Source organism: Microtus oregoni, unplaced genomic scaffold (assembly GCF_018167655.1).
Source record: "Microtus oregoni isolate MIOR12 unplaced genomic scaffold, Mior012 000047F_ref0000412, whole genome shotgun sequence".
Taxonomy (NCBI): Eukaryota; Metazoa; Chordata; class Mammalia; order Rodentia; family Cricetidae; genus Microtus; species Microtus oregoni.
The window spans coordinates 9,343,552-9,361,582 of NW_024543221.1; the positions used below are offsets into that span (position 1 = coordinate 9,343,552).

Here is an 18,031-nt window from a genome sequence, read left to right on the forward strand (position 1 = left end):
CCCCTGCTCCTCAGCCTCTGGCTTTTCTTAATGTATTGCTCCTGGGCCAGTGCCACAATTCTTATCTGCCCTTGGCTGGGAGAATGACTAACCAGGAGGCAGAAGAGATATGTTTTTGCTGATTTCTGTTTTTTTTTTTCCAGCTATGAATGAACACGAACTACAATTAGGCAGGAAGGCTTGAGCCATGCCGCATGAGTTGTAAAAGGCCCTACTCTCTTGTCAGTCAGTGCTGGGGTTTGAACCCAGGGTCTTGCATGTGCTAGGCAAGTGCTCTACCACTGAGCTAAACTCTCAGCCACACTCAGCTGTCATAGTATCATATGTCAAAAACTGTAGAGGTTCCATCATGTGAAGACAATGTAGGCTATATACTGGGGAGAGCACTTGGCTGCATCGCTGGTGTGTGTACATTAGCATTTTCTCTGTTGGCCAGTAGTGATCCTATGACATGTGTACTGCGCTACTGCTAATCACTCTAGCAACTATAACCGTAGCATTTATCAAGTGCTTACTGTATACTAGGTACCGTGACAGGCACTTTACACACTGATTTGCTTAGTCCTTGTGATACAATCACTTTACAGTAATGAAAACAGGCCCAGATGATTATGGAACCTGTCGAAACCTCTATAGCTTAAAATTTTCATTGTCTATACCTTCTTAGTTCTACATTATCGGTCACATTAATTAATTAATTAGAGAATTTCCTTGCGTTTTCATGTAGAGATATTTCTCCTAGAGATATTTGTTTGTTTGTTTAAAGACAAACTCACAGTTGACCTGTTACAGCAATCCACCTGCCTCAGCCTACCAAATATTGGGGTTACAGGCTTGAGTCATCTGTCTGGATAAAAAGGGAGTGTTAATAAACCTCTTGTAATTGGAGCTTCTCTAATAGTAAGGTAGAACCTTTGAATCAGGGATTTTTTTTTTTTTTTTGAGACAAGGTTTCTCTGTAGCTTTGGTGCCTGTCTCGGGACTAGGTCTTGTAGACTAGGCTGGCCTCGAATTCACAGAGACCCGCCTGCCTCTGCCTCCTGAGTATTGGGATTAAAGGTGTGCACCACCACCGCCCAGCGAATTGGGGATATTTTAATGGCATTGATAGGGACCTTCAGAGACCATACAAAAGACGGAAGCATACTTTAAGGATAAGACAATGAGTGGGGCCGGAAGGTAGAATGTCACACTGGCTGCCCTGGTTAAGCCCAGCAGGCTACAAAATAAAACAAAAATAGGTGGCGCAGGAAAGATGGTTCAGCAGATGAAAGCGTTTGGCACCAAGCCTGGGGTTCTGAGTTCAATCCCAGAGACCATGTGAAAGGAGAGAATCAACCCCCAAAAGTTGTCCTCTGACCTCCACTTGTAAGCCATATCAACAAACTTAATCCAAATTATTTTTTAAGTTAAATGTTTTGCTAATGGACTCCAGTCTCAAGCTTCCTCGAGAACAGTGAAGAGTGAAGCCTGCACGCACTGCTATGACTTGCTGATGACTTTGTTTTGAGGGAGGCCTTGTATTCATTTTCAAGCTCCAGACCAGGGCATTTTTCTTGCTGGGGGTGGTGAAAGTTCGTGGGGAGACGTGGAGAGAGGTTGCTCTGCTTCGCCTTCAGACCCTTCCTAAAATGAGAGTGAGGCACAGGGCTCCCCATCCATACCCCATTGAAGGGACGATGGCGAATCCCCTTTTTGAAGGGGTTGCTGGGGGAATGTCCTGGATGCGGCCCTGTTTGGAAAAAACGACTCGGGTCAATAAATTGAACTAGGGGTATTGGGTCATCTCTAGGGCCAGTAGAAATTCTCTCCAGCATATTATGAAAGGAGACTAAGCCTGGCTGCTTCGATGGTCTAGGAACTTGGATCTAGCCCTGGGGTGCTAGCCCAGCGATCCACGTTTATGCTTACAACTGTGTGGCAGCAAACCGCCTGGGCTTCGCCTTTCCCTCCGCTGTAGAAAGATCAACATGTAGACCCCCGCAAAGGGGAGATGGGGATACTGTGCCATGAGGGAGTAGCAGAACACATCCGCGCTCTTTGTGAAGAAGAAGAAGAGAGGATAAAGAGCTTTGATGGTGGGCACAGGAACGGGGGAAGGAGATACCGGTTAACCAAAGGAAAAGCAGGGAACGCCTTTAAGGGCAATTGGCCCCACCAGCTCATAAGGAATCTGCCCTGCAACTCGCGCCTGGGCACGTAAGCACGGGTGTGCAGTGATCACTCCCACTGCAGCCCAGGTCGTTATCAGCGGCTTTCACAGATCTGTAGTAGCGCTGGGGTGGGGGTGGGGAGAGCTGGAGGAGCAGGGACCATCGGGTGCATCCCGCCTCTCTGAGAGGGTGGAGGTGGGGATCTAAGAAGATTGGCATCCCGATGAGCCCCTCCTCCCAGCAACTCTCCTCTCCAGCCCAGTCCTAGAAGGAGACACAGGCCGGTGGCCACCTGCCAAGTCAGGCTTGGGCGGCAAGGGAGGAGGGGCAGGGCCCCGGGAGGTGGCCTTTGCGATCCTGGGGCCACTCCTGCAAACTCTGGCCGTGCGGGAGTGAGCAGGCTGTACAAAAGGCCCCGGCGGGGCAAGGTGGGCCTGCGGCAGGAGGTGGGCTCCAGACCCCCCCCCCCACCTGTTGCGGGGCGCGGTGGGCTGCAGAAATGGGCCGCTACTCCGGCAAGACTTGCCGGTTGCTTTTCATGTTGGTGCTCACCGTGGTCTTCTTCGTGGCCGAGCTGGTGTCGGGGTACCTGGGAAACTCCATCGCGCTGCTCTCGGACTCGTTCAACATGCTGTCTGACCTGATCTCGCTGTGCGTGGGCCTGGGCTCCGGCTACATCGCGCGGCGTGGTACCCGCAGCTCGGGAGCCACCTACGGCTATGCTCGGGCCGAGGTGGTGGGCGCGCTCAGCAACGCGGTCTTCCTCACCGCGCTCTGCTTCACCATCTTCGTGGAGGCCGTGCTACGCCTCGCGCGGCCCGAGCGCATCGACGACCCGGAGCTGGTGCTCATCGTGGGCGCCCTGGGGCTGGCAGTCAACGTAGTGGGGCTGCTCATCTTCCAGGACTGCGGCGCCTGTTTCGCGTGCTGCACCCGGCGGCGCCAGACCCGCCCTCCGCAGCCGCCACATCAGGGGGACCCTTGTGGTCCTTTGGGGAGTCCCCAAGGAGCTGTGGCAGCCACAGCCCCCGGCTCAGACGCAGTAGTGGTTCTCCGGGGGGCCTCGGCCGGAAAAAAGCTGCAGGAGGGCGCGACCGTGTTCTCGAATGTAGCAGGTGCCTTTCAGTTGCATCCTTCCGTACTGGGACCGCTTTGTCCTTCCCCTTTTCCCGCCCCCCCCCCCCCCCATGCATCTGGTCCATTTTTCTCATCCACTCCCTCCTTTTCCTTTTGTTTCCTGACTGACAACAAAAAAATCCTCTTCGCAGCCTATTTTACCCCTCTTGTAACTTAACTTTCCTCCCTTCTTCTTTCTTCTCCCTTCCCTGCCTTCTCCCCCACTCCCACATTTCCCCCTTCTTCCTTTCCTCCTTGACCCCGCAGTCCTTATCCTCTCCTGTCTCATTGTGGCAGTATCGATCTTGGAAATCAATTCTTATTATTGGGCAATAGGGAGTACTGTCTAACCCTCCCCTCCCCTTCCCTGGTGCTGCTATCTGGACTTGTTTCCTCCCTTGACACATCAATGTCAGGGCTATCCTCTGCTCCTTGGGTATTGTGGGTTTGGGAATAGGTGTAGGCTTATACTTGCCCCGTTTAAATTTGAAAACTGTGTGTCCAAGGGTGGTCCGCAGGCTTCCTCTGGGTTGAAAAGCCCCTGTCTGGACTGAGTATGGCAGAGGTGGGGACTCCCGTATACTAGGAGGTATTGAATGTAACAAAACTGCATTTTGAGTTCATTGGTTCTTTTTGTTTGTAGAACTTATACACAACACAAGGTTTCTTCTTTGAATGCAGGTGATTCCCTGAACACCCAGAATGAACCAGAAGAGACGACGAAAAAAGAGAAAAAATCTGAAGCCCTGAATATCAGAGGTAGGATTGTCTTTGGACTAGCTTGGGAACCTTTCCCATAGTTCACAGGGCTGGGCTGCAGCTATGACTTCTGTCCGGCTTTCAGTAAGGCAACAGCATGTTGGAGAATAGGTCAGTTACCTGCAGACTATGACCCTCTCCTCTTGCCTAATCATTGCATTGATGTTTGGGGGAAAACCTAGCTGCTAATGATTTATCTTTGCTCTAATTAAGCCTCGCTCCAGCTGCCTGCTGCACAGGTCAGTGCCATGTTCTTCTGAGTCACACATACGTGTCATGTTCTCCTGAGCTTCACATATCAGCGTCATAACCTCCTGATTGCTACATATGTATCATGTTCTACTAATCTCCACATGTCAATCATGTTCTCCTGAGTTCCACAAATGAGTATTGCCTTCTACTGAGTACCAAATATGAGTGGTGTGTTCTCCTGACCTCCACATTATCAGTGAAATATTCTCCTTATCTTCACATGTAAATGCCATGTTCTTCTGAGCACACATATCAATGCCATGTTCTCTTGACCTCCACATACATATCATGTTCTTCTGATGTCCACACATCGGTCATATTCTCCTGACCACCACATTATCAGTGACATGTTCTCCTGATCTCCACATGTGAATGCCATTTTCTTCTGATCCCCACATATCAATACCGTGTTCTCCTGACCTCTACACATGTGCCATGGTCTCCTCAAATCCACATATGTGTCAAGTTCTCCTGGTCCCTATACCTCAATGTCATGCTCGGACCTCCTATATCAGTATACTCTCTCCTGATGTCCACATATGGACATATGAGTATCATGTTTGACTGATCTCCACACATCAATATCATGTTCTTCTGATCTCCATATGTGTATCATGTTCTTTTCATATCTACATGTGTATCATGTTCTCATGAACCCTTCACCCAGGGCCAGGTTGGTCTGAGCTGATCTCCACACACCAACGTCACATGACTGCTATACTTGATTTTCTACTTTCATGAATATTACTGACATACAATTCACCCTATTTATTTAAGAAGATTGTGTGTGTGTGTGTGTGTGTACCATTGATCCATACCCAAAGCCCCATTGCAGCTTATTTTAACTGGCTATGACTTGTTTGTTTGGAGACAGGGTCCTCTTATATAGCCATGCTGGCCTGAGACTCACTACGTAGTGCAGGCCAACCTTGAACTTGTGACAGTCCTCCTCTCTTAGTCCCCTCCCGGCTGGAATTGCATATTTTCCACTATGCTTGGTGTTGACTGTGATTTTGCTAATGGTGGGAAAAAAGCAAACTGGCTCACTACCCAAGTCTCTGCCCTGTGTGACATTATCGGATGTCTTTATTGCCACAGTTCTTTATAGTAGAAATTTGCTGAGAAAGGGACCATATCCTGATTAAAACTCTCACTTCCAGGTTCAAAGTTGGGGGTTTGGTGAAACTATCATTCTTCCTACCCTATGTTCAAAGTCAGCAGTGTTGGGCATCATGAGGGAGCTCTTTCCCTGGACCCTGCTGTAGCCAGCATCTTTCCTTTGTAACTTCTTAGATATTTTTCTAGTAGAGTGATTTTAGCCTTAGTTCCCAATCTGTGTGTGTGTGTGTGTGTGTTTGTGTGATCAGTGTCTCTTAGTAGTCTAAGTTGGCCTTTACAGATGAGGAGACATAATCTAGAGAGTGTGGCAGCGTCCCCGAAGTCCCCTTGGCTAGTGACAGAGTTGGGCTGTAGTCTCGGCTCTCTTTTCAGACATAAGGCTCTTCCCATAGTCACACACGCCTCTGGCCTCCGGAAAGCAATGGCTTGCTTCTCCAGGGGGCATATCCCACTTCTTTTTTTTTTTTTAAATTTATTTATTATGTATACAATATTCTGTCTGTATGCCTGAAGGCCAGAAGAGGGTGCCAGACCTTTTTACAGATGGTTGTGAGCCACCATGTGGTTGCTGGGAATTGAACTCAAGACCTTTGGGAGCAGGCAATGCTCTTAACCACTGAGCCATCTCTCCAGCCCCATATCCCATTTCTTGATTGATGACTGATGTAGCGGGGCCCAATTTACCATGGGCTATAAGAAGCCATGGGGAGAAAGGCCGTAAGCAGTGTTCCTCCATAGTCTCTGCATCAGCTCCTGCCTCCAGGTTCCTGCCATGCTTGAGTTCCTGCCTTGATTTCCCTTAGGGACAGACGAAGTTGCTTTTTGTCACGGTCTTTATCCCATCAATAGAAAGCAAACTAAGACACACGGCAAGCATTTTAACCAATAGACCACCGCCTCAGTCCCACAAGCCATCTCTTCATTTTCACCACGGTTACTCTTGTTGTAATGGGAATAAGAGATAAATTCATCTTTTGCCACAAAAGTGTAGGCACAACCCTTTTAAAGTTCTCTGTAGTGGCTGATATATCAGTGGCTGATATAATAAATCTTAATAATAGGGTCAAGCTTGCTGCATTAAAACACTGTCACAGCATGTCAGCAGCATCATAAACAGATGAATGGCCGTGTGGTATCACTTGAGAAGACATCTCCTTTGATGAGATATTTCTCATTTTCTCCAGAGATAAAGCTCCCATCTTTTCCTAGTGCCCTGTGATTGCGCGCACACACAGACAGCTTTGAAGGCTGCCTTCCATCCTGGATTTTAACTTGGGTCAAATCTACAGTATTGGTATATGCCAGTTTCAGGGGATAGTGGCAATGTTTATGGGAAGTCAGCATGCGAAGGCCAAGCGCGGAGGTCTTCTGCCTTTGCAAAGTAACCCTGTAGGCACTGCAACTAATCAGGAGACAGGGGCATCCATGGAGATCTTTGTCTCTCAGGACACCTGGCAGGTTCATCTCTGGAAATCAGAGCCAGCCAGCACTTCTTCCTAGACATTGATTCTCTCCCTTCTTCCGACCCACTGTCCCAGCCCTCTAGCCCCTCCTTCCCACATCCCAGCAGGTAGACCCTCTGCTAGCTCCTAGTTTGGTGACACTGGCTGATTATTCCCCTCCCCCAGCTGCCTGCAATGGCATCCATCTGCAGTGGTGCGGTGAGGGTCCCTCGCACACTTTGGTATGAGCAGAGGACTCCACAGTTGGTACCCATCATTACTTGTACTCCCCTGAGATATTGTCACGTGTACCATGGGGACCAGTTTCTGAGGAAAGGGAGGTGGATCATCGGCCTTATCTCACATGAGACCCATCTTTAGTAGGCTTTGTGGCTCACAGAGTTAGTATCAGGGTCTGAGGCTACCTGTCTCTTCCCTATAAGGCATCTTTCATTCAGGCCTCTCTGGAACCCTGCCTGAGTGGCAGTGTTCTCCTGGGGCTGCCTGCTACACTCAGTCTCTTCCTCAGGGATCCCTCAGTGTTCTCATCAAAAAGACCTCCTCCTTCCCCAAAAATGTCACTGACACACCCAGTTCAGAATCTGGCCTGCGTGCCTTCACTCAGTGGGTGACTGTGACAACAGCCAGCTACTACTTTTTTTTTTTTCAAAAAAACTAGAAGAAAAGATTGAGTTTTTTTTTTTTTAACTTTTAACATAAAGAAAAGGAAAAGAAAGGTTCAAGGGGCTCGATATTTGACTTAATATTACATAGTGTGACCATGTGTCAGAATAGCACGGGGAGCTTGGCTCAGTGGTACATAAGAGTCCCCTCAGCACCCCAGAGGCTGGGAGAGGAAAAATGTGAACTGGAGACCAGCCTGGACTAAATAGTGAGGCCCTGTCTCAAAACAGAAAAAGGACCAAAATAAACATTGCCCCCACCCGCAAAACAAGTTAAAACAATTCCCCAACGTATTCAATTTTTATTGATCAGTTACAATGAAAATCTCCCCTCCCATCTTGCCAGGGAGCTATGATTCTGTGATTCTTAAGATAATGGACACCCCTTCTTCACCCTTTCTTTGACGAGGAAATTCTGTGATTTTATATTTCAAGACATTAGCAAGTGGGGGTGTAGTTTTGTGGTAGGGCACTCACCTTGAGTGTTGTAGATCCTGAGTTCTAGTCCAGCACTGAAGATACACTCTATGTCTATATGGAGAGATGGGGGTGGGGTAACAATTTCATCAATTGTGCTATATTATTGGTGGTGGACCTTAAACCTACAGCTTTGTGCACGCTAAACACACACACTACGCTTGTGATCTTCACCCCACCCACGGCTTTCTTTCCAGCTGAAGTTCATGATGGTTTGGGCCCTAAATTCTGCTTAGCAGAGTTTAATCATCCCACCTGAGGTTTCGGGAAGTGGAGCTTGTGTAAGACAGGATGTGATGGTATTCTATCCCTCCTCCCCTAACATTCTGCTGCTGCTGTTCTCAAGAGAGTCACACTGTGGATCCAGGTTGGCCTTATAGCTAGCTGCCTCCTTAATCCTCCTGCATGCTGGGACCACAGTCCCCAGTCACTGCTCTGGCTGTCCCTCTAGCTGTATGCCTCTAGGAAGTGAGGTGGGACCCCCCCCCCCCCCATTAGATTTAAGTGAGGCTACGGGTCCTGAGATAGTAGGTTTTCCTATCTGGGCAGTAACATTTGGTACTATCAACCAAGAAAGCAAAGGCTTTCTTCGCGTGTGTCAGGGGAACAGGTGGGTAGGGCCACCCCTGGCAAGGTTTTGGATTTCTCTCCTGTGGCTGGGAACAGGACCAGGAGGATGGGAGACAGAGTGCTAGAAAGTGGGACTGTCTCATGTATATATCGAATCAGTGTCCTGTTGCTTTAAGTAACCACTCAGTAAAAGGCACAGGGACAACCCCACTGACCAGGGGTGTCACTCAGAGGCCAGGAAGTGTGAGCAGCTCCATTCAAACACCTTCCAGGCCAGATCATTCAGTCTCGTTCGTGAGCGAGCAGTTAGCAATCGGAATCATTGTCAGTTCTACTGAGTGAACCCTTTGGATACCTGGGGTGGCCAAAGCAGACCTTCTTTAACTACATGTTTTCTTCTAGAACAATCTTTTGACAACTTCTATGTGCATTCAAATCACCCTGGCAGTCTTGTTCAAACACTCATTTGGATTTGACGACTGTATGATCTTGGGAAAGTCACTTAGCCATCCAGTGCAATTTCCTCCTTTGTAGAGTGGAGAGGGAACCTCAGGTGGACCTTGGAGGGCGGGGTTCCCCTCCATCCTGTGTCACCCTTTTCCTCTGGTTTCTGTTAGCACTGTCTTGCATACGGTTCATTCCCGTGCTGTGTGTTTTGCTGTTTCTATCTCTTCTAAGAGACTTCTTTCTTCAAGGTTAGCTCTTTCCGTCTCCTGAGGACCGACTGCTGCTGGTGGATGGGTGGGTGGGTGTACTGGGTGGATTATAATTCCACCATGAGCTCTGCAACTTCACGCACCCTGACCAGGGTCCCCATCTAAACGCTCAAGCTTAGCAAACAGTTCTCTTGGTGACTTCACTGTCTGGTTTTGCTCTCTGCACTTCTGAGCATATAGATCAGAAGTTCAATACTCTATTTTATTATTTTACTTTATACTCGGTCTTACTAGGTAACTCTGCCCGCCCTGTAGCTCACAGATATCTGTCTGCTTCTGCTTCCAAACTGCTGTAATTAAAGGCATGTTCCACCACACATTCTTTTACGGCCAAATACCCTGTGCCCAGCACCAGTTTGGCCTGGCATACCTCCTACTTCCAACACTGCTGGAATGTCACCCACTGCTTCTGTGAAGTATCAGATGGTGGGTGGCCTTTCGGATACTCCACCTTTATGGCCTTGGCACTTTCATTATCTTTTAAAAAAATTTTGTTTATTTATTTGTGTTTTTCTGAGACAGGGTCTTAGTATGTGGCCTTACAGAGAGGCCTGGAAGTCTCTTTGTGGGCTAGGCTGGCCTGAAAATCTCCATGTAGTCCAGGCTGACCCTGAACTGTCTATCCTTCTGCCTCAGCCTTCTGGGTAGTTGGATTGTAGGTGGATACCATCATACCCAGTCATGGATACTCTTTTAAAAAATCATAGTTATTTATTGCATGGACAATAAATAAACATCAGGAGTCAGATCTCTCCTTTCTACCATGTGGGTCTTGGGGATTGAACTTCAGCCGTTAGGCTCGGCAGCCAGGGCCTCCGTCTCTGAACCATTGCCACGGTCTGTTGATGGGTGTCCTTAATGTGAACCGGGTGATTTGAGGCTCTTGACTGGTGTGATTTTGTAGGGTGTGCTGGCCTGTGTGAATGACACCCCCTTTCTCAGCTCACGACCCACGTGGGACCGAGACTCTAAGGAGCTCTGCTGCTGCAGGTGCTCCGATTTCAAGGGTGCAGTTCTGGGGTTCCTTTCAGGAACGCAAATTCTTTGTATCTACAGTTTTAACCCCACTGACTAGATTTCCTGAATTCTATTTTAATGTGCATCACAGCCCAAACCTTCTTTGCTGAGGATTGCATCTGCCCTGCAATGAATTGGCTGAGACCTTTAGAACCCACACCTTTTTTTTCCCGCTTTGAGGCAGGACCAAGGCCTCTCCCCCTCCCCATATTTAGGCTGAGCATTCCAAAAAGAATGGGCTCCAAAAAGCCAGTTCAAGCACTAGGGATAAATCCTGGTCCCACTGCCAGTGGTCCCACAGACAGCCTAAGCCTCACAACCGTCACCCACGTTCAGAGGGTTTAGTTTGGTCCTATGCAGTAGAACCTACAGCTTTAACCCTTGTGTGTAGAGTTTTATTTTATGTAATTGTGACCAATGGCTTTTTATTCAGAGGAAACTTCTTCAGGCCACTACGCAGCACGGAGATAATGATGGGCCAGTGAAAAGTAGACCAGGGGCTCCAGGAAAAGGGGAGTGAGTTGGGGTTGAGGGAAGCCAGAGACCCCAAAGAACCACTCTTGATGTGTCAGGGTGCTGTCTGAAACTATACCCAAGGGACAGAATGATTACCCGGCATGGGTGAGACACTGGGTTCCATCCCCTGGCAACCATAAAAACAGCAATAAAAGATGATGGGGCCTCCATCACGTTGAGCGCATAAGGGATTCAGGAGGGGAGCCACACCCGACACCTGACTCATGGAGTATATAATAAAGACACAAACTTTGAAACCAGGCATGGTGACACATGCCTGCAGTCCCAGCACTGGGCTGCCAAAGCTGGAATATTTGGAGTTTGAGGCCAGCCTGGACTACATAGTGAGACTTTTTCTCGAATTAAAAAATGAAACAAAGGCCGGGCGGTGGTGGCGCAAGCCTTTAATCCCAGCACTCGGGAGGCAGAGGCAGGCGGATCTCTGTGAGTTCGAGGCCAGCCTGGTCTACAAGAGCTAGTTCCAGGACAGGAACCAAAAGCTACGGAGAAACCCTGTCTCGAAAAATTAAAAAAAAAAAAAAAAATGAAACAAAGGTTTAAAAGAATTTGATGTGCAGATGCTTGCTGAACAAGCACCGCATTGTTTGCTCAGCTCTGTTTCCCATCATAATGCCCTTTGGTGGGGGGTAATGGCGTGGCAGTATCGGCTGGTGACACTGGAGGTGACAGCTAGCCCAGGTTCTTCCTAGGCCATACTCTTTCTGGGCTCTCTGGGTCCTGAAATTTCTTTTTTTTTTTTTGTTTAAATTGTTTTTAATTAAAAAATTGAAATATAATTATATCATTTACCTTTAAAAAACATTTTCATTAACATTTTCATGAGAGAGAGAGAGAGAGAGAGAGAGAGAGAGAGAGAATGAGAATGTGTGGGTATACATGCGGAAGGTAGAGGACAGAGGCCACCTTGCAGGAATGCCACATTGTTCTACACATGGTCCTGGCAACCAACTCCAGGTAGCAGGTGCTCCCCACTTGCTTGAACTATCACATGGCTCTGTCCTGAGATTTTGTTTTCTGAGTAGTTTCTATTGTATACTGTTTGTTTTAAGATCATCTTACTACGTAGCTTAGGCTGTCCTCCTGCCTCAGCCTCCTAAATGCTGAGGTTACAGGTGTCTATCACACACTGGCTTGTTGTTGTTGTTTTAAATTCCGACCTATTCAGCGCTCTAAGGTTTGTGAGCTGGGATCACTGATTGTCGTGTGGCTCCAACCCTCGGCTCTGGGACTTACTGGTCTGCTTCCTTCCTGGCAGGTGTTCTTTTGCACGTGATGGGAGATGCATTGGGGTCTGTGATTGTGGTCATCACGGCCATCATATTCTATGTTCGTCCGCTGAGACCAGAAGACCCGTGTAACTGGGAATGCTACATTGACCCCAGTTTGACTATCATCATGGTCATTATTATTTTGTCGTCTGCTTTTCCTCTGATCAAGGAGACTGCTGTCATCCTGCTGCAGATGGTCCCCAAGGGACTTAACATGGAAGAGCTGAGTAAGTGGACTGCGTGTAGAGGGGGACCCTTGACACTTTAGCGTCGCTCAATCCAGAGGGTTAGGGTCCCAGAGCATTGCTTGATTGGTGTGTTCTGAAGCACATGATATCTCCGTGTGGTGGAGGCACGCTTCATGTGGCTTGCGGTCTGGATGATAATTCATAGCTTCAAGAACCAAAGGTTCTTTGTAGCACAATTCTCTCGCAAATTTTTGAGAATGTAAAGATTGGGCAAAACGCACTGCTGGGGGGCTGGCGAGATGGCTTAGAGGTTAAGAGCATTGCCTGCTCTTCCAAAGGTCCTGAGTTCAATTCCCAGCAACCACATGGTGCCTTACAACCGTCTTCTGGCCTGCAGGCATATACACAGACAGAATATTGTATATATAATAAATAAATATTAAAAAAGACGCACTGCTGGACTGTTTGACCTCACGACAAGGGTGTGCTAAAACTCTATTAAGGTCACTCCGTAAGACCTAGACCTTTTTACCTTTTAAAATTTATACCTTTATACCTTTTTGCCCCCTGAAAGATGAGTCATTCATGGTATAGATAATGCCTTCTAGTTAGTTGACATGCATGAACCAGAAAGTTATTCAGTGGCAGAGTACACTGTGAAAAGGCCATATTAAAGGACCTTTCCTCAGTCTAGGGTGAAGCCTTCTCATTTGCTTTGCTCAGATGCCCACCTTGGTTATGTGCCTCAGAGGCTATAGATTTTATAGACTTTGAATATATGCCTAGAAGTAGCACTCTGGTAAGTGATTTTGATCCATGCCGCTAAACTAGCCCATCTGTCTGTCTGTCTGCCTGCCTGTCTGCTTATCTATCTGCCTGTCTGTAAGTCTACCATCTACCTCTCTCTATCATCTAGTCATCTATTGATCTATCCAATCATCCATCTATCTATCTTTCATCTACATATCAATTTATCAATCATCTATTAATCTCTGTATTTCTATGTATCTATTTATCATCTATCAATTACCTGCTTATCACCCATTTATCTGTAACCTATCTATCTATATCTATTTACCTGTTATCTATCTATCTATCTATCTATCTATCTATCATCTATCTATCTATCTATCTATCTATCTATCTATCCATCTATCTGAGATAGGGTCTCCCTATGTTGTTCTGACTGGCATGGAATTTACTATGTAGACCAGGCTGCCTTGGAACAGACTGTGCACATGTAGTCCAGGCTGCTCTAGAACTTACTGAGACTGATCTTGAACTTGCAATCTTTTTGCCTCAGGCTTTTGAGTTACTTATAGGCTAACACTGCATGATGTCGGAAATCAGAGGTAAGGGTGATTATGAGAAAATCGACTCTTGAGGGCAGTTCTTGCTGTTGGCAAGTTCTTCTGTGTGTTGGTAAACACACAGTCTTGGTGAGCAAGATCGGGACCCTCCCATGATTCCAAGCTTCTGTTCCAGCACTCACTCTTGGCTGTTGTCTGCTCCTGTCTCTTGTAGTGAGCAAGCTCTCCAGTGTGCCTGGAATCAGCAGTGTGCACGAAGTGCATGTCTGGGAACTGATAAGTGGGAAGATCATTGCTACCCTGCACATCAAGTACCAGAAGGACACCGGGTACCAGGATGCCAGCAGAAAAATCCGAGAGATCTTCCACTATGCTGGAATCCACAGTGTGACCATCCAGTTTGAAGCAGTGGACTTGAAGGAAACCCTGGAGCAGAAGGACTTCTTGCTGAACTGCAGTGCCCCCTGCATCTACCAGAGCTGCGCTAAGAAGCTGTGCTGTCCCCCGGGGACACTGCCACTGGCTCTTGTCAATGGCTGTGCTGAGCAGAACGGTGGGCCCCCTCGAGAGACTTACCGAAGCATAAGCGATGCTCAGGAAGTGACCATTGATATGGTTTTGGATGGCTCTCCGAGGCAGCAGGGGCAGACTCTTAGCAAGACTCAAGAGGGACAACATTGGGAAAACAGTACTCATTTTTAGTGGGTGCCCACACAAAATCAGACTGTCTGGACAGCACTTTGGGTCACCAGCTCTGCTTGTGGAAAGAGCTTTGTGGGCGTGTACCCTGTCAGTAGGGGTCGGACGTTTGAGACGTGAGTGCGGCAAGCCTTCTGGTTTTTATGTGGTGGCTCACTCCTTTACACCACCCTGTGCATCTCATGCTTCCCTGTGACAATTTTAGTGTGGACGTGAGTTCCTAAACCAAGCTTCCCTAGTGTATGTGTCAGGGAAGTCGAAGGCTGGGACTCAGGACTCAAAGTCAGTCTTGTGGTGTCGGGGCTTGGGCGTGCTAAGGAACTGCTCTGTTACGAGATGTGCCCGCTAGCCCTTGCTTTTAAACTGATCAGAACTTCTAGCTGACTCTCAGGTGAGCTCAAAGCTTCAGTGGGTAGGGAAAAAAAAAATGAAAGCACATGAACTATGATTTCCTCTCTTCCCCTCAAAGATCGAAAGTCGGCGATTTGTAGAACTGCAGAAGTATATATTCCTAGGTCCATTCTTGGACCACGAGAAACAGATACCTAATAAATAAATGCAAAACACATAGTGATAGGGTGGACAAACAGGATGCCTCTCAACACATTAGAGGAGGTAGACTTTGCTGCAGTGGCGGGAAAAGTGGGTTTTGGACCATCTCTTTGTTCTGTGAGGTGTGAGGGGGCTAATGTCTACTTTCTGCTGGGAATGAAGCTGTAGCTGCGGCGTGTTGCAGGTGTTTAATAGTGTAACACATTCTTTACACTCAGAAGTGAGGGGACAGGCTTCTACTTTCTTACTGACTTACTATTTCTGAGAGTCTGCTGGTAGGATAGCTGCCGCTTACTGTTCTGTTCTGACAATGGTTTTATGATCACATTGATCCATGTAGGGGGATGATGAATATTCTGGGGGACAGGAGAATACTCATTCCTGCTAAATAAACAAGCTATCCTGTCTCTGCTTTAATTAGGCATATTTAAAAGTATTTATTATAGTTGCCAACTAGTAACTGTATGGAAAAGTTGATATCCAACCAAGAAATGAAAAGTAATTTGATGGCTGATTTTTAATGTGTTTGGTGGCACTTAAAGTTTTATGTCTGTGACCCATGTTACCAAGTTCAAATAAATTGATGATGATCTGATTTAGACATATAGCTGAACTGTATTGGTAGGAGAAAGTGAGGAAATGTCTGTCACGTGTTTTACACCTTGTTTGGGCATCGTCCTTTAACCAAAGCCTCATAGGTATGAGATGGGGATGTCTGACATAGGGAGCCCCTCTGTGTTGGACAAGTTTCAAGGTTGACAGAAAGTGATCTTGTCCTAGGCTATCAGCTTTGATCCTATGGAGAAACAACACAGGATTCATCAGAAGTGGTGGATGGTCACAGAAACAGCACCCACATTTTCCAGTACAAGCACCATATTAAAGAAAATGTCTTTTTTGGGCGTGGTGACACATGCCTGCAGCCCCAGCTACTCAGGCGGTTGAGGAAGGAAAATCACTTGAACCCAGGAGTTCAGGCAAAATAGTGAGAGTCAGTTTTTTGGTTTTGTTTGTTTTCTTAATTATTAGTCTTAAATTTGGAGGCTGTTGGGCAGCTGTGGTCTGGAGTCTAAAAAATTGTTTATTCCTTAGAAGTTGATTGGATTTAAATCAACCATCCATAGGTAAATAGAAAAATATTTAAAGCCTTTTTAATTCCCAGAAGTTTATTGCATTAGATTATATGCACTTTATAAGCCAGAGAGGAGCAATGACAAAATTTCTACTTTGGGCATCAAACGTGTGACAGAGGGATGAGTGGACTCCCTAGGAGCCCAGCGTGGTCATGTGTGAGCAAATTCCTCCATATAAACACGTTTGATGCCCTGGCTGAAGCCAAAGGAGAAATTTGTCCCTAACTTAATGAATCTGAATTCATACCACTCTGCCTTGTAGTTAAAGGAAAATTTGTAATTCTACAGTTTTCCTGCTACTGGCTAAAGGAATGTACTTTAGTTTGCATGTAAATAACATTCTTTAATCTCTGAAGTATTTTTTTTCTGGAAAGAAAATACATTTAATTCCAATACAATTAAACCTAGCCTCAGGAAAACGATTTTGATTGACACTTACACAGCAAATTATAGACAGGAGCCAGTGTGAAATATGACTTTTTTGAAGACAGCCGAAGTGTGTTTAATAACGTGCAAACAAGTAGAGAGGATGCAGTGTTTTTGCTCCATGGCTGTCTTCTGCACCTCCAGCCCTGGATGTGTGATATTTTTGTTTGGGGTTTCCTGGGCCATTGATTGTCTTGTTTTTTTGTTTTAATTCTCTGAGGGCAGTACATGGTATTTCCCCTCCCTGAATCAACAATCAGCATGCACCCCGTGAACAAGACAACCTTCTTTCTTTGAGCTTAGGTAAATAGTGACCCTCAGTCCCTGTTCCTGCAGGCTTAGGTGCATCCTAGAACCCCAGCCCCAGGCCTCCTGCCTGCCCTTCCTTCCATCCTGCTTGTCTTCTTGGTTTCTCCCCTAAAGTGGTGGAGATCAATTGTTGCCAGAACCTTCAAGGTTGTGAGGCATACGCTCAACTGTTGAGCTAAATTCCCAAACTCAAAGACTTTTTTATAACACACATTACACCCTCTGTGGGACAGGTCAGGACTGGGTGTCCTTCATGCTGACTTGTCCTTTTCCCTTCTAGGATTTTTCTTGCCTTCCTGTCTTTGGTTGTCTGTGGACAACACATCACTTCCTTCCAGCACCAGTTACCAGGACCGATTGCTTCATTTCGTTTTCCATCTTCTAATCTTAGTTTTAAAAATTGGGATCTTTATTTTTTGACATTAGGTTATTATAAACACTCACAGGGCTACCAATCTCCATTGTAAACACGCACACACACACACACACACACACACACACACACACACCCTGTAAATTAGGAACTCCAAGATTCCATGGAGTGTGTGTTTGTCTTTGTCAGGTGTCTCCATCCCGACATGCTAACATTCTAAGTTTAGTGTGGCAGGCCCTGTTAGGTATCACATGTTATTTAGTAGCATTATTGACTTCTTATCACGAATCCTAAATCATCTTCCCAACCTATGACAGCTAAAAGTTCCTCTGGACATTGCTATGTATTCCCTGGGGAGTTTTGTTTCCCTTTCTGTTTTAAACTACTAGTTCTAACCTTGCTTGAGCATTATTGAAGGAACCCTCCCCCACCCCAGCCCAACAATGTTTTTAGTGTCCTTCATTCTGCAGGATTCACTACCCCCTATCTCCCAGGCGGACCCGAAGCTCTCCACCCTAGCTTCCACCTCCTGAGTCTGGGGGTTATAGGCATTCACCCCCTCTTTTGGGTTAGGAGTCACTGCTTATAAGCAATATGCTAAAAGCTATTGCATTTGTTGTGCCGAAGCAAGAAGCCCCAGCCTTGCTAGGCGGGCATCCACTCAAACACTGAACCACCCCAAGAGCCAAGCATGTAGTAACCCAGCAGTTTAAGTTATCCTTGACGTGAGTTCAAGGCTCGGCTTTCTATATGAGATTTCAGTTCGGTTATATTTTGATTTGGGTTTTGAATTTCGTTGGGGATCACTGACTGACAGTGTGCCTTCTCCATCTCTCTGCCCTTGCCTGATCTCCTGTCACCCTTTGGTGCTCCTGAGCTTATTTCCAGTCAGGTGACAGTGAGTAGGAACAAGGTTCTCCAACCAAGAAAAG

At 46.8% G+C, this 18,031-nt stretch overlaps 1 protein-coding gene across 2 annotated transcripts; it reads left to right on the plus strand.

The window, feature by feature from the left end:
- Nucleotides 1-2,652: 2,652 nt before the first annotated feature.
- Nucleotides 2,653-15,453, plus strand: Slc30a10 (solute carrier family 30 member 10). 2 transcript variants are annotated; one of them, XM_041635387.1, is made up of 4 exons: nucleotides 2,653-3,268; nucleotides 3,951-4,028; nucleotides 12,097-12,336; nucleotides 13,822-15,453. In XM_041635387.1, the coding sequence occupies exons 1-4, from the start codon at nucleotides 2,653-2,655 to the stop codon at nucleotides 14,307-14,309; spliced, it is 1,422 nt and encodes a 473-aa protein (XP_041491321.1). In that variant the 3' UTR covers nucleotides 14,310-15,453. The 2 variants fall into 2 exon arrangements, with proteins under 2 accessions (XP_041491321.1, XP_041491322.1); XM_041635388.1 differs by having other exon boundaries at nucleotides 2,653-3,077; nucleotides 3,913-4,028.
- Nucleotides 15,454-18,031: the final 2,578 nt, after the last annotated feature.

What these genes read in the sequence shown, in the direction of transcription:
- Slc30a10 (XM_041635387.1), top strand. Translation starts at nt 2,653, where the DNA reads ATGGGCCGCTACTCCGGCAAGACTTGCCGGTTGCTTTTCATGTTGGTG. An exon ending in CGTGTTCTCGAATGTAGCAG is followed by an intron (nt 3,269 to 3,950) that starts GTGCCTTTCAGT and finishes CTTTGAATGCAG; the next exon opens with GTGATTCCCTGAACACCCAG. An exon ending in TGAAGCCCTGAATATCAGAG is followed by an intron (nt 4,029 to 12,096) that starts GTAGGATTGTCT and finishes CCTTCCTGGCAG; the next exon opens with GTGTTCTTTTGCACGTGATG.